Source organism: Chaetodon auriga, chromosome 15, assembly GCF_051107435.1.
Source record: "Chaetodon auriga isolate fChaAug3 chromosome 15, fChaAug3.hap1, whole genome shotgun sequence".
NCBI lineage: Eukaryota > Metazoa > Chordata > Actinopteri > Chaetodontiformes > Chaetodontidae > Chaetodon > Chaetodon auriga.
The window spans coordinates 136,950-151,681 of record NC_135088.1 but is presented as its reverse complement, the minus strand read 5'-3'; the positions used below and the strand labels follow the sequence as shown (position 1 = coordinate 151,681).

The following is a 14,732-nucleotide window of genomic DNA, read 5'->3' as shown; positions in this document are numbered from 1 at the left end:
AAGAAAGTAGTGCGTTTACTGCATATGCTCTCATATTCCCTGTAATTGAAAAGTCTGAGGAATTTGCCGTACTATGATACATAAGCGGAGTTGAAAACACACCACAAATTTAAGGATAAAATTCAAAATGAAATAACAGCAACTTGAACAAATCATTGTGATTAACAGCATTTGCTGGTAGTTAGAGTGATGATTTTGACAGGTTTCTTTATTTAGTTTCAAGAAATACTGACAAACTTTCAAGTTTTCACTTTGTTTTCTGCTCTGTTATGAGTGCTGGATATGCTGATTTATGAAAGCCACTCAGGGGACAGAAGGACAGCAAATAAACAGAGACATTAATTTATTCTATAGTCCATGTATTGTATGGCCTATTATCAATGACATAAATAGCATAAATAGTACATAAGGACGGGTCTGATGGTCTGGTCTCTGAGGCCATAGATGAGAGCACTCAGACATCTGGGAAGAATGATAATAAGCAGATAGAAAACATTCTGGATACGCACAAGTACTATCCTTGTAACAATTCTTGAGAAAACTAAAAGGACTGGGTTGTGTATAGTTGAGGAGAGACTGAGGCACAGCTGCACCAGATGCAGCAGCAGTGTTTTACGAGCCTTACGGGCTGACGTTTTGTCTGTGGAGGCTGACCTGGCTGCCGCTATCACACCAATATATGAGCAAATGACTGCTGCACCAGCTGATACAAACAGAAAAACAGTGTAGGCTTTGTCATAAAGATCAGACACTGGCCCAAGAAACATGACAAGTGTATTACAAAAATATGTCATTTTTAGGCTCTGTAGGTCTTCAAATGGAAAATCTAGCAGTAAAAGAACTCGAGTGAGCACATTCAGTGAGCAAAATGCCCAAATCATAATGATAGCTACCTCTGTGTTTCTGATGGTGATGATGGTAGCGTGTCTCAGTGGGTAACAAACAGCCACATATCTCTCCAGTGACATCACCACCAGTGTTAGAGGAGAAACTTCATTTGTAAGATTGGCGAGCATAACAAGAAATCCACAGACAGGATATGTCAACATTACTTTAGAAACAGACAGTAAATACAGTACCTGACTCAGCGCCATCTGCACAGTGTCTGCAAAAGTTAGGTTATACAGAAGAACATAACGTGAGGTCTCACGGAACACCAGTTTACTCCTCAGGATGAATAACATGGTGCCATTAATGAAGAAGAAGATGCAGCATGGTAAGCTAGCCAGAGTGGAAAGCATCACTCTTTCTGAAAACCCCAGTCCAACTGTGATGTTGATCTGAGATTGAGTTGCATAGGACATCTTAGAAGCGTTTAAGAGAAATATTAACCTGTAGATGTTACTGGAGCACAAAAACACAATAAATCTCTTTTCGTTTCTATCCTGAGACAATGAATATAAAAAAATATATATCTTTTAAGCAAGGATGCCTGTTGAGTCACATCCAAATCCCCAAATCCTCCATTAACATTATCCCTGTGCAGATAATAAGCAGGTTAGAGTATCTGCTTGTTGTCCATGTGAGCTGACCTGATCTGCATTGTCTGCCTGCCCTCACTTACTATATATCAGCTTTGCCCTGCACTATGTTCACGTGACATCACACAAGTCAGCATGGTTAACATGAAAATAGCCCAGCATCAGTATACAATCCAGATTCCAAAAAAGTTGGGACACGGTGTAAAACGTAAATTAAACAGAATGTCATAATTTGCTTTTTGACATACACATAATTGAAAATAGTACAAAGACAATATATTTAATGTTTTACCTCATCAGCTTCATTGATTTTTGTAAATATCTGCTTATTCTGAATTTGATAGCAGAAACACGTTTCAAACACGTTGGGACAGCAGCAACTAAAGACTGGGAAAGTAGTAGACCGCTCCGAAAACACCTGTTTGGAACATTTCACAGGTAAAGAGGTATTCATTGGTAACACGTGATAGTGCCATGAGTGGGTATGAAAGGGGCATCCTAGAAAGTCTCAGTCATTCAGAAGGAAAGAAGTAGTGACTTTCATTACTTTGTGATTGAATTCTGTTTTTATTTGCATTTTACACAATCATGGTTGTATAATTATGAGGACTGAAAGGAATGAATGTGGGATTATAAAGAATGTGGTTTTACTTTTCTTGTTATTTTTATTCAGATTGTATAAATTGTGAATGAATTGTGTGTTTTATGAGCACAAACTATGACTGCAGCACACAGCAATTTTGGATTAGACTCACTGGTTTCCTTACTTTTAATGCAATGATTACATGCGGCAGGAGGACATCCTGCAAGACTCACAGTCAACAAAGCTGCCATGCAAGGCGCTGTCCATGAAGCAACTTCTGGTTCAATGTTCTGGACCAGAGACACTCTGATGTGTAGACAGGACGAGCCAGGAGATAAGACACTCTACCACCTAAGCCAAAGCTCTTTGGTTCAGGCATCTGATCAGGATGCCTCCTGAATTGCTCTCTGTGCATGTTTTCTAGACAGGTCCAAATGGGCAGAGATATTGGGGAAAACTCAGATGCACTGTTAGATAAGCAAACATATTTGCATTCTGTGACCCTGTCATTATCAAATCCAGCCACAATAGAGATATGCATGTTACTGTAGTCTATATTTCTGCATGTTGGGAAAAGCAAGAATTTTATTTTATTTTCAAGTACTAATTTAAGATTCATAAGGGCATATTGCATTGCATTAAGGACAGATGTTATTTCTCAGTGGACTTTAAATTTACAATCGCACATGGAAGAGCCCATATCAAGAACTGGGCCTTGCAGCACATACCCGGGATCAGGTCAAATGTGACCCTCTCATCTTCCACACACTAATGCTAGTTTTACAAACAGCTGCTGAATTAGTTAAGGGGACTCACAGGACAACAGAGGATAATCTCTGTGAGAGTAAAGAATTGACTGTATTTTCCCTGCCTGCCCTGGTTTGATATTTTGTTGACCAATATCATCAGGCATCAGGACCTCAAACTGTTTGTGTCATCTGAATTTATCTTATTTTGTGTCTGTGGTTAGATGAAGATTGGTTTTAGATGAAGTGAATGATGTGAAAGGCTGGTGTACCTCTGATGGAGGCTGCTTGTGCTTGCCGGGCTCTTATCACCAGACAAGATGGGCAGATGAGTGAAGCGGAGGGTCAAGCTGCATTTTGTATGTCAAATCAGCTATTAATCAATTTAAATAACCCATTACACTTATGGACAATATGATTTTAAACCATTTAATTATTATACAACAAGCCCGTCAGTATGTAATCAAAATGAATACATTTATGCTCACACATCAGTTCCTTTTATATTTTTATAGAGTTAGCTATCCAATAAATGTATAAAATGCCCCCCTACCAAAGCATTTGACCCACAGCAATATATGTTAGACGTTACAACTATGCTGACAGCATTTTAGGAGGATAAGATGAAATAAAAGCAGCTTAAAAAAAATTGACAGTCTTTTCAAATCTAACACTTGATGTTGTCAGAATTATAATATTTTAAAGGTCGAGTGTGTAGGATTTAGGGGGATTTACTGGCAGAAATGTAATCTAATATTCATAGCTATGATTTCATTAGTGTATAATCACCTGAAAATAAGAATTACTGTGTCTTTGTTACCTTAAAATGATCTTTTTATATCTGCTGAGGAAGCAGGTCCTCTTCCTTTGAGTCTGCTGTGTTGCATCAAAATGTTTCTACAGTGGCCCAGGGTGGACAAACCAAACACATGGCTGTAAAGAGCTTTCAGGGGTGGACCAACACCTCACAAGCTGGATAGTGGACTACCTTTCCAACTGCCCACAGTATGTGAGAACACGGGACTGTGTGTCAGGGACTGTCCTCTGCAGTGTGGGGGCCCCCCAGGGAACGATGCTGGCACCGTTCCTCTTCACCCTCTATACTGCTGACTTTTCCCACCTGTCACCACCCTGCCACCTGCAGAAGTTCTCTGATGACTCTGCCATTGTCGGCCTCATCACAAATGGGGACGACAGGTCATACAGAGGACTCATCCAAGATTTTGTGGACTGGTGCCTGCAGAACCACCTCCTGATCAATGCTGGTAAAACCAAGGAGCTGGTTGTGGACTTCCGTCGGCGCCCGTACTCCTCACCATCACCAGTGAACATCCAGGGAAGGGACATTGAGATGGTGACATCTTACAAGTACCTGGGTGTTCATCTGAACAACAAATTGGACTGGACTCATAACACCACTGCACTTTAGGAAAAAGGACAGAGCAGACTCTATCCGCTCAGGAGGCTGAGGTCTTTTGGGGTGCGTGGGGCAGTCCTAAAGACCTTCTATGACTCTGTTGTGGCCTGTGCCATTTTCTATGGTGTAGTCTGCTGGGGAAGCAGCATCACAACAGCTGACAGGAAGAGGCTGGACAAACTCCGGGGGGGGGGGGGGGTGACAGCCAAGCTGTCCTCCATGACAGTCAACTACTCCCACCCCCTCCAACACACACTCACTGCACTGAGGAGCTCCATCAGTGACAGGATGCTACATCCAAAGTGGATGAAGGAGCGGTATTGCAGGTCATTCCTTCCTGCAGCTGTCAGACTGTACAACAAAAACTGCTCCAAGTAATCAATGCAATAATCTGTGCAATACAACCTGTACATACAGTTTGTAAATACTATTTACAATTTTATATTTTAGGACGGCGTTTCTTTTTATATTTCCACTCTTTTGTATATACTTGTTGTGTTTAATTTTGCACTTGTGACACTACTCTATCCACTTTATTGATGCTGCTGTAATTTGGAATTTCCCCTCGCGGGACGAATAAAGGAATAGTGAATTGAATTGAAAGAGCACCTTTCATATAAGGGAGGGTGATCAATGTTCAGTTGATTAAATCCTACACACTGGTCAATTAACTGGATTGTTAGAGTGAATTTCAAGCAATACTGACATTTGTTGTTCTCAAAATGATGACACTCTGTTTTCAATTTCTGTCCTTCTCAGTCAGTCTCAGTGACTAATGAAGACCTCCTTCAAAAGTTGAGAAAGCTTTTCTTCTCAGCCTTGGCTGCGACGACTGAGCTTGTCAGTCGACAGCACAGATGGTACATGAGGACGGGTCTGATGGTCTGATCTCTGATGCCGTAAATGAGAGAACTCAGACATCTGGGGAAGATGAAAACACACACATACAAAATATTCTGAGCTCGCACAAGTACTATCCTTGTTACAGTTCTCGAAAGAGCTATGAGTATTGGGCTGTAAAAGGTTGAGCAGAGACTGAGGCACAGCTGCACCAGATGGAGCAGCAATGTGTTACGAGCCTTATAGGCTGACGCTTTGTCTGTGGAGGCTGACCTGGCTGCCACTATCACACCAATATATGAGGAAATGACTGCTACACCAGCCGATACAAACAGAAAACCAGTGTAGGCTTTGTCATAGAGAGCTGACTTTGGCCCAAGAAACATAGCTACATTAGAACAAAAATCTTTCATCTGCAGGCTCCGCAGCTCCTCAAAAGGAAACTGTAACAGTAAAAGAACTCGAGTGAGGACATTGAGTGAACTGAAGGCCCAAACCACAATAATAGCCACCCCTGTGTTTCTGATGGTGATGATGGTAGCGTGCCTCAGTGGGTAACAAACAGCCACATATCTCTCCAGAGACATCACTACCAGTGTTAGAGGAGAGATCTGACTTGTGAGATCACCAAGCATGTTGAGGACACCACAAACAGGATATGTCAGCATTGTTCTAGAAGTAGCAATTATGTACATCAACTGGCTCAGTGCCATCTGTACAGTGTCTGCAAAAAGGAGGTTATACAGAAGAATGTAACGAGAGGTCTCGCGAAACACCAGTTTACTCCGTAAGGTAAATAGCATGGTTCCATTAATGAACAGGAACATGCAGCATGGCGCTGTAGTCAGAGTGGAGAATAACACTCTTTCCAGTAACCCCTGATACTGCGGTTCAACAGTGACATTAGTTGGAGATTGATTTGTGTATGACATTTCAGAGAAGCAATTAAGGCATGAACCTATTGACGTCACTGAAAAACTAACACACAATAACTATCACATAAAACATGTCTTCCAGTTTGCATTCCAGTAAACAAAAAAACCATGCAAAGTTCATGCAAAGTCAAAAGTCATGCAGATAGACTTTCCTTCTGTAGACAATCAGCAGGTTGGAGTCTGTTTCTGTGTCAATGTGAGCAGATCTGGTCTGCAGGGTTTGCCTACCAACAAATACTGTATATGAGCTCTGTCCTCACACCCATTTCACGTGACACCATCACATGTTTGCATGATAGACAACAGTTTATTATTTCCTGGTATCCTGGTCATGTGATATCAGCCATAGTTTATAGAATAGAAGAGCATCTATGTCCAATTTGATGGAATTAGTGTTATTAATTTTATCATTATTCATTTGTTTCCGGAAAAAACAACAAACAAAAAACAGGCTTGTGTATATATATTTATATTGTTATATTTTGTACTCTTATTTTTAGTAGATGTGTCATACACCAACTTCACCACAACAAATTCCTTGTATGTGTAAAATCGTACTTGGCAATAAAGCTTTTTCTGATTCTGATTTGGTGTTTTGCCTGTATTAATCACGGCTGGCTACTTAATACAAGCGGATCACTTTATACAAAGATTTCTCCTGCCAGTCTATGTACATCAATAAAACTGTAACTACCAGGTACCCCTGTCTACTTTACTGTTCTGTCTGATGCTGCCAGAGGTTCAGTTGTTTTGTGCTAAATAAGGTGCCCACATGAAGGCAGTAGCATTTGCCTCACTTGCTATTACATTAATGATGTACTGTATGTAGATGTGATATTTATTTCCACTATGACCAAGTACTTCACAGTTGTTTAAGTATGTAGAAAAGCTCTGGCAAGTTTACAGAATTCCATATTGTAATGAGAATCTTTGAAGGCAAGGGCAGCTGGCTCTTGAGCTGCGTACTGCTACCACAGTCCACATTAAGGTGAATCAGTTTCTTGAGTTTCCCATCCGTGTCAAGATCACATCATTGAGCATGGAGAGACAGCTCTTTTGGGACCTAGTCTGAGCAAAACTCTGCACAACTAAGATTCCACAAGAGAAGTATCAGTAATGTGCTGGTGAGGTCCCATGAACAGCCCTTTGAGTGGCTTGTGCTTTGCTTTGGCACCATCTGCTTGCTGCACTATGTTGTGCAGGAAGCACCCAAATCACATACAGAACCTTCTAACCTGGCCCCTTTCTGCACACAGGGGTGAACTGCATGAGGCCTGTCTGAGAGTCTGTTATGGCTCTGAGGCGGGACCACACAAGATGCTCATTACCACAGCGGTCAAGGCGACTAGTCTGAAGTCATTAAATCCTGTGGTCCTTGAGTTTTTAGTCTTGAAGCAGGCTGGCATGTGGCATGTCTGTTAAGGTCCCTCTCCAGGATAGAGAGAGTAATCATTGTGGTAAGGGAAGAAGGGGCCTCTGAGGTGGGCAGCTGAGTATTGGCCCAGGTTAGAGCAGGTGGGCTGGCTCAAGCTAAATCAAGAGCTTTGCCTTCAAGCACAGTTTCCTGATGGTCCAGGGCAGCACTTGTATTATACTGCTGCTCAAGCTCATGCTCTGTCTTATCATCACTCCTGTGTCAGAACAAGATACTGATTCAAAACCCAGCACAATCCACCATCGTACCATGGATGTATCATTGGACTCAGACCTGGAGGTGCCACTTCTCCTTCTAACTTCTACATTGTAAGTGTACACTGAGAACCCTTCCATTGTGCGCCAATGATCATGAAGTCCTGACACCTTGTTACTGAGAAGCTTTATGACTACCTCAGTGACCTCTGTCTGAGAGATAGACAAACTTTTCTTCTGTCTTCCAACCCAACAACTCTGGCTTCAGGAGTTCTACAATGTGTTCCCTCAACCATCCACTTATATGCACAGCCAGGGTCAATAGTTCTCCTCTCCTTCCTTAGTCATGCAGCAGTTTGCCAGTTTGAGAACAAACAAATGGGTTTCTCTGTGGCTGTCCCAAACTCTTCCCACACCCTCATTTTTTTCACTTAAATGAAGGCCATAGGTGCTGTACAGTCGGTCATGCTCTGTTCAGCAAGACCATGAAGTAGCTATTTAATTTTATCTAATACCCACCTGCGAACCATATTGGCAAACAGGGAGAATGAACAGGCAGTGGCGATGAGATGTTACTCTGTTGTAGCCCAAGTCTAGATGCTGAAGACACCTTAATTTTTACCTGAAAATCTTGTCTAGTGCAGCTTGAAATGGGTAAGCACAGTTCTGAACTAACAAGTTTCAGGTTCAGACATTGGCAACTGAAGTTAAGTTTTCTCTGTTTACTTTGGACGCTTTAACTTCTTGAACTTTGCCATCATTGCATCCTCAGAGGCTCACATCATCCCCTCTCCAAGAAGATTTATAGTAAACACCCAGAAGAATTATTAACAATGTCAATATTTACTGAAAACATTAACAGGTTTGAATATTTAATATGTCTAAATGAGTTATCAGGAGATTAGGTCAGATGGGAGGGATCTCTCACCTCAGAGTGTTTTAAGCATCTGAAAACAACACTACCACAACAACAACATTCACTCTGAGATTTAGCCACAGGCTCCTGCCAATTAAGGAAACATGTCCCAGAACACAAGGACCGGTGACTCCAATCTTGAAAAAAAGACGCATGGGCAGAAGTGAAATTTGCTGTTGAAACATTTGTGTTTTGGTTGGGTAAAACACTGATTTTATTTTTCAAGATACAATTCAAATGTTTTTTGGGAGTGATTAAAGTGCAGAGTTTTTTTAAGCTAGTATCCACTGGTCATTTGAGGATCTTTATCTTAAGACAGTTCAATGGTGGTTTCAACATTCATCTATAGTTGATATATATCATTATTTTCTTTTTCTTTTTTTTTTTTCTTTTTTGTAGAAGTGTGTGTGTCAATGTCTGTTTGGAACTTGAAAATCACAGATAAAAAGAAAAGATACAAAAATTCTTGTCTCAATGACAAACAAATTAAAAAGAAAACAATAAACTGTCACATGAAAAAGTTGTCACAAAAATGACAATAACCAACATAAAGCACTAAGTTCTGAGCAGACACATAACAACCACTATTGTACAAACACTAATGTTACAAAGAAACTTTTGAATTTTGGAAAATAAACCAACAAACTTAACAAACTCCTCAGTCCCGCACAGCATGATGGGGCGCAATAGCTTTCAGCACACATGGTGTGTGTGTGTGCATGTGCGTGTGTGTGTGTGTGTGTGTGTGTGTGTGTGTGTGTGTGCGTGTGCGTGTGTGTGTGTGTGTTCATGTGGATATGCATTGCACATGTTGTGGGGACATGAATCTATTTACACAGTCACATTATGGGGACTCACCTTAATTCCATAATCTTAACATAAATCATTCAATTTTAGGATGAAAACTTGGGTCAGGGTCAGGGTAAGGTTAGGGTTAGGCAAGTAGTGGTCATCTGTTGTGTGAGACGGGCAAGTAGGAAAAATGTGCCTGATAAAGCTTGTAAGCAAAATTCTTGTCCAAACCTTTGACTTGTGAGGAAGTTCAGACGATCGAACCATGAAGACTATTTATGATTTATTATAGATTGTCTCAGTCTCTTAATTGTGTTTGTTTTTGTAACTTGTTTCGACTGGATTTGTGTTTAGTGAAGAAGACAAGAAAGCTCAGAAGAGCCATACACATCTATCTTCGTGACCTTGTTTTGTTCAAGTAAAATCAAGTAAAAACCTATGCAGCCATTGTTATATTCATCAATACTGTACCATATTCAGGTCTAAATATGCTTTACATTACTTAAAGTAAAGTATACCGATCTATGAACTACTGTGTGTGCAAACGGGGACAATGAACAGTCTGAGGTAGTGGCAACAGAGATCGGTCTCACTTAAGGCTTGGATGAAAGTTTTATATTAATTTCTTAATACAAAAGTCTTCTGAAGGGCAGCTTGAAATATGAAACATTATCTACATAATAGGTAAAGGTTTATAAGATTCATAATTATTTCCGAATTCTGACATTTAAGACTCAAGTTAACTTTTGGGGATAGACAAAGTTTTCTCCATTAACTTTGTGCATGCTGAACTTTGCCATACTTTGTCTCCACAAAGTTACACATCATCCCCTCTCCATTAAGATTGCTGATAAACACTGGGTGGCATTAATTATGTCATTATTTACTGAAAGCTTGACGAGTATGGCATTGAATATTTAATGTCTCTAAATTAGTTATCAGGGGACTAGTTCAGATGTGGGGATGTCTCTCTGTGATACCTCTGAGTATTTCATCAAACTGAAAACAGTATTTCCATAACAACAATAACATGTCATTAAATGCCTCATTACTTGGACAAGTTAGCAGAAGTCCAACTTTTACTGACTTACATCTAATGCTGTTTTCTTTTTTTTTTGGTCAAAGATATTTAAGTACAAAAATACAAAACATCATGTAAAAATCTAATAGACAACCCACAGCCATATATATAGTGGTATACATTTTTAAGACTCAATTCAATATTCCTTTATTTGTCCCGCGAGGGGAAATTGCAGAAAACTAGAGAGCTGCTGTAACAGGCTGCCGCTTGTATGGCGCCACAACAATGAATGAATGAATGACTGTAGGTACAACAACACATGGCCAATGCTCACAAGCTAGCAAGTGCTTTGCTTATCAGCAATCACTGTGGTAATGATGTACATAGAAGACAACGTGATTGTGGGAAAAGTGCAGATGACCCCATGAATGCTGTCAGTGTTGACCATTGGCGCCGCGGACGGCTGCCTTGGCGTGTTGGTGCGCGTTGTTTTGTTTTGTGTTTTAAATCTGTTTTTTGTGACGGTACCCGGAGCTCTTTCACTAGAGAAGAGCTCATGAACATCAGGGGAGCAACACCAGAGGATTTATTTCCTAAATTTCTGCTCCCAACAGTGGAAATTTTGGATATACTGGTCCAAGGTGCGCTCACCCTCGCTCACGCAGTGAAACGCCGGAGGAGAGGAAAACGGGCCGGCGCGCTCGTGCGCCTTCGCCAGCGCGGACTATGTACAGCGTTACAGCGTGACATCAAGGAAGTGGACCAGCGAGGCTGTAGAGGATCTCCAGGCGTGTTTGGACTCTACTGACTGGGATGTGTTCAGGACTGCTACCAACAGTCTGGATGAGTACACGGAGACTGTGACATCCTACATCAGCTTCTGTGAGGACTGCTATGTTCCATCACGCACCAGGGTGAGTTACAACAATGACAAACCCTGGTTCACAGCCCAACTCAGGCAGCTAAGGTTGGCAAAGGAAGAGGCCTTCAGGAGTGGGGACAAAGACAGATACAAAGAGTTGAAGTACAAGTTTAGCAAGGCGGTGAAAGAGGCTAAACGACTGTATTCTGAGAAGCTCCAACACCAATTCTCAGCTAACAACTCTGCGTCTGTCTGGAAAGGGCTCAGGCAGATCACAAACTACAAGCCTAAAGCCCCCCACTCCATCAATGATCGACGCCTAGCCAACGACCTGAACCAGTTCTACTGCCGCTTTGAAAGACAAAGGGACAGACTCTTCAGGAGACAGAACCCCCAGAAAGCCGCTGGACCGGATTCTGTCTCCCCATCTGCCTTGAAGCACTGCGCTGATCAGCTGTCTCCAGTGTTCACAGACATTTTTAACACCTCACTGGAGACATGTCACGTGCCAGCCTGCTTCAAGTCTTCAATAATCATCCCTGTTCCCAAGAAGCCAAGGACCACAGGACTTAATGACTTCAGACCCGTCGCCCTGACCTCTGTGGTCATGAAGTCCTTTGAGCGCCTTCTGCTCTCACACCTCAGAGACATCACTGACCCTCTCCTGGACCCCCTGCAGTTTGCCTACAGAGCCAACAGGTCTGTAGACGATGCAGTCAACGTGGCCCTCCACTTCATCCTCCAGCACCTGGACTCCGCAGGAACCTACACTAGGATCCTGTTTGTGGATTTCAGCTCTGCCTTCAACACCATCATCCCAACTCTGCTTCAGGAGAAGCTCTCCCAGCTGAGCGTGCCTGACTCCACCTGCAGGTGGATTACAGACTTCCTGTCTGACAGGAAACAGTGCGTGAGGCTGGGGAAACACGTCTCCGACGCTAAGACCATCAGCACCGGATCCCCCCAGGGCTGTGTTCTTTCTCCTCTGCTCTTCTCCCTGTACACAAACAGCTGCATCTCCAGTCACCAGTCTGTCAAGCTCCTGAAGTTTGCGGATGACACCACCCTCATCGGACTCATCTCTGATGGCGACAAGTCCGCCTACAGGTGGGAGGTTGACCATCTGGTGACCTGGTGCAACCAGAACAACCTGGAGCTCAACGCTCTAAAGACAGTGGAGATGGTTGTGGACAGCAGGAAGAACTCAGCCTCACCCGCCCCCATCACCCTCTGTGACTCCACTATTGACACTGTGGAGTCTTTCCGCTTCCTGGGAACTATCATCTCCCAGGACCTCAAGTGGGAGCCGAACATCAGCTCCCTCATCAGGAAAGCACAGCAGAGGATGAAGAAATTCAGCCTGCCAAAGACAATGATGGTGCACTTCTACACAGCCATCATTGAGTCCATCCTCACCTCCTCCATCACTGTCTGGTACGCTGCTGCCACCGCCAAGGACAAGGGCAGACTGCAGCGTGTCATTCGGTCCGCAGAGAAGGTGATTGGCTGCAATTTCCCATCTCTCCAGGACCTGTACGCCTCCAGGACCCTGAGGCATGCAGAAAAGATTGTGGCTGATCCCTCTCACCCCGGACACAAACTCTTTGAGCCACTCCCCTCTGGCAGGAGGCTGCGGTCCATCAGGACCAAAACCTCACGCCACAAGAACAGTTTTTTCCCGTCTGCTGTCAGCCTTATCAGCAAGGCCCGGAACCCCCCCGACACTCCTCACACTCCACCTCGGACTCATTTTGTCACATTGATATAAATATAACTCTATGCGTTATATAAAAGCTCAACTTTTTGTAAAATACGCCACATCTCTCAAAATCAAAACTGAAGCATAACGTGTAAAGTGCTGAATTTATTTGGCCTTTGGTGTTTTCACATGCAGGGATGTTGACAGCATTTCACTTTCAACCAGGCATCTGATCCTGACAACCTAACTGTAGTCACAGAAACTCATTAACTCAATCCTTGTTGCTCTGACATTGTGTGGTTGCCAAGTGGGGATTTAAGGATTCACTGTGTACCCTTGTCTAAATGTTTCTGTGCTTATGGGTCATGCTTGTAGTTTGTGAACATAAACTTTATAAACAACAGCACTTGATGCACATTTTTTAACAGTTGACCAACTATTGACTGTTGATTTCCTTGAAATTAACTCATCTGTTGACCAATCTGTTGATGGTGCTGGCAAGTGATGATGTCACCTGTAGTGGGTATAAAAACATAATCAACATGTGAGGCAAGCCCTGCAGATGAGCTCTGCCCACATCGAAAAAAGCATCTGCCCTGAAAAAGGTCAGTGATTGTTAGGAATGTTAACACTGTTTAGCCTTACTGTTACAATACAAAGTGGAGAACATGTACTTTACTGTTGTGCTCAATTGTCATTAACAGGTTAAAGTTTCAGATGTATTAAATGGTTGTCTAAAATGTTAAATGTAAATCAGTCTCGGGCCAACTTTACCATTGAACTGCAGTATCAGGGGTTACTAGCAGTAGTGTTGTTTTCCATTGTGTCTACGTTACCATGCTGTGTGTTTCTCTTCATTAATGGGACCATGTTGTTCACTTTAAGGAGTAAAGCTGTGTTTCATGAGACCTCCCGTTATGTTCTTCTGAATAACCTCCTTTTTGCAGACACTGTACTGCTGGTACATGCTCAGTTAATGTACATACTGTCTATTTGTAGAGTAAAATTGATGTATTCCGTCTGTGGTACTCTCACCATGCTTGCCAGTCTCACCACTGTGATTTCACCACTCACACTGGTGGTGATGTGTCTGGAGAGATATGTGGCTGTTTGCTACCCACTGAGACACGCTACCATCTTCACCATCAGAAACACAGAGGTGGCTATTGTTGTGATTTGGACTGTCAGTTCACTCAGTATCCTCACTCAAGTTCTGTTATTGTTAGATTTTTCATTTGAGGACCTGCAAATGAAAGAATTTTGCAGCAGACAAAGAATGTTGCTTAATGCAATGTCTGTTCTTTATAACAAAGCCTACACTGGTTGTCTGTTTGTAGCAGTTGGTGTAGCAGTCACCTCTTCATATATTGGTGTGATGAAAGCAGCCAGGTCAGCCTCCACAGACAAAACTTCAGCCCGTAAGGCTCGTAACACACTGCTGCTGCATCTGGTGCAGCTGGGCCTCACTCTCTCCTCAATTGTATACAGTCCCTTGCTCTTCTCTGTCACCAAAAGCCTAGACAGGATCACAACTTTGTATATCCAGGCTGTTTTTTATGTTTGTATTATTGTACTTCCGAGATGTCTGAGTGCCCTCATCTATGGTCTCAGAGACCAGACCATCAGACCCATCCTCATATACAATCTCTGCTGTCAGCGGAAATGCTCACTTTCTGTCTCAGTTATTCCAACCCTGATTAAATAAGCATTCAGTTAACAGATGTGATATTCTGGACTGTGAGAGAATATTGGCCGACATGCTGTATGAAACGATTAATGACTGTAAGGTGGCTTTTATCAATCATGAAAAA

General features: G+C 42.4%; 3 protein-coding genes across 3 annotated transcripts; 1 reads left to right on the top strand and 2 right to left on the bottom strand.

The window, feature by feature from the left end:
- Window positions 1-377: 377 nt before the first annotated feature.
- Window positions 378-1,304, bottom strand: LOC143333061 (odorant receptor 131-2-like). Its single transcript, XM_076750991.1, has one exon. The coding sequence runs from the start codon at window positions 1,302-1,304 to the stop codon at window positions 378-380; it is 927 nt and encodes a 308-aa protein (XP_076607106.1).
- Window positions 1,305-5,015: 3,711 nt separating this feature from the next.
- Window positions 5,016-5,999, bottom strand: LOC143333060 (odorant receptor 131-2-like). Its single transcript, XM_076750990.1, has one exon. The coding sequence runs from the start codon at window positions 5,997-5,999 to the stop codon at window positions 5,016-5,018; it is 984 nt and encodes a 327-aa protein (XP_076607105.1).
- A 7,661-nt stretch (window positions 6,000-13,660) lies between these two features.
- On the top strand, window positions 13,661-14,626 carry LOC143333059 (odorant receptor 131-2-like). Its single transcript, XM_076750989.1, has one exon. It carries the CDS (start codon window positions 13,661-13,663, stop codon window positions 14,624-14,626), a length of 966 nt encoding a protein of 321 aa, XP_076607104.1.
- Window positions 14,627-14,732: the final 106 nt, after the last annotated feature.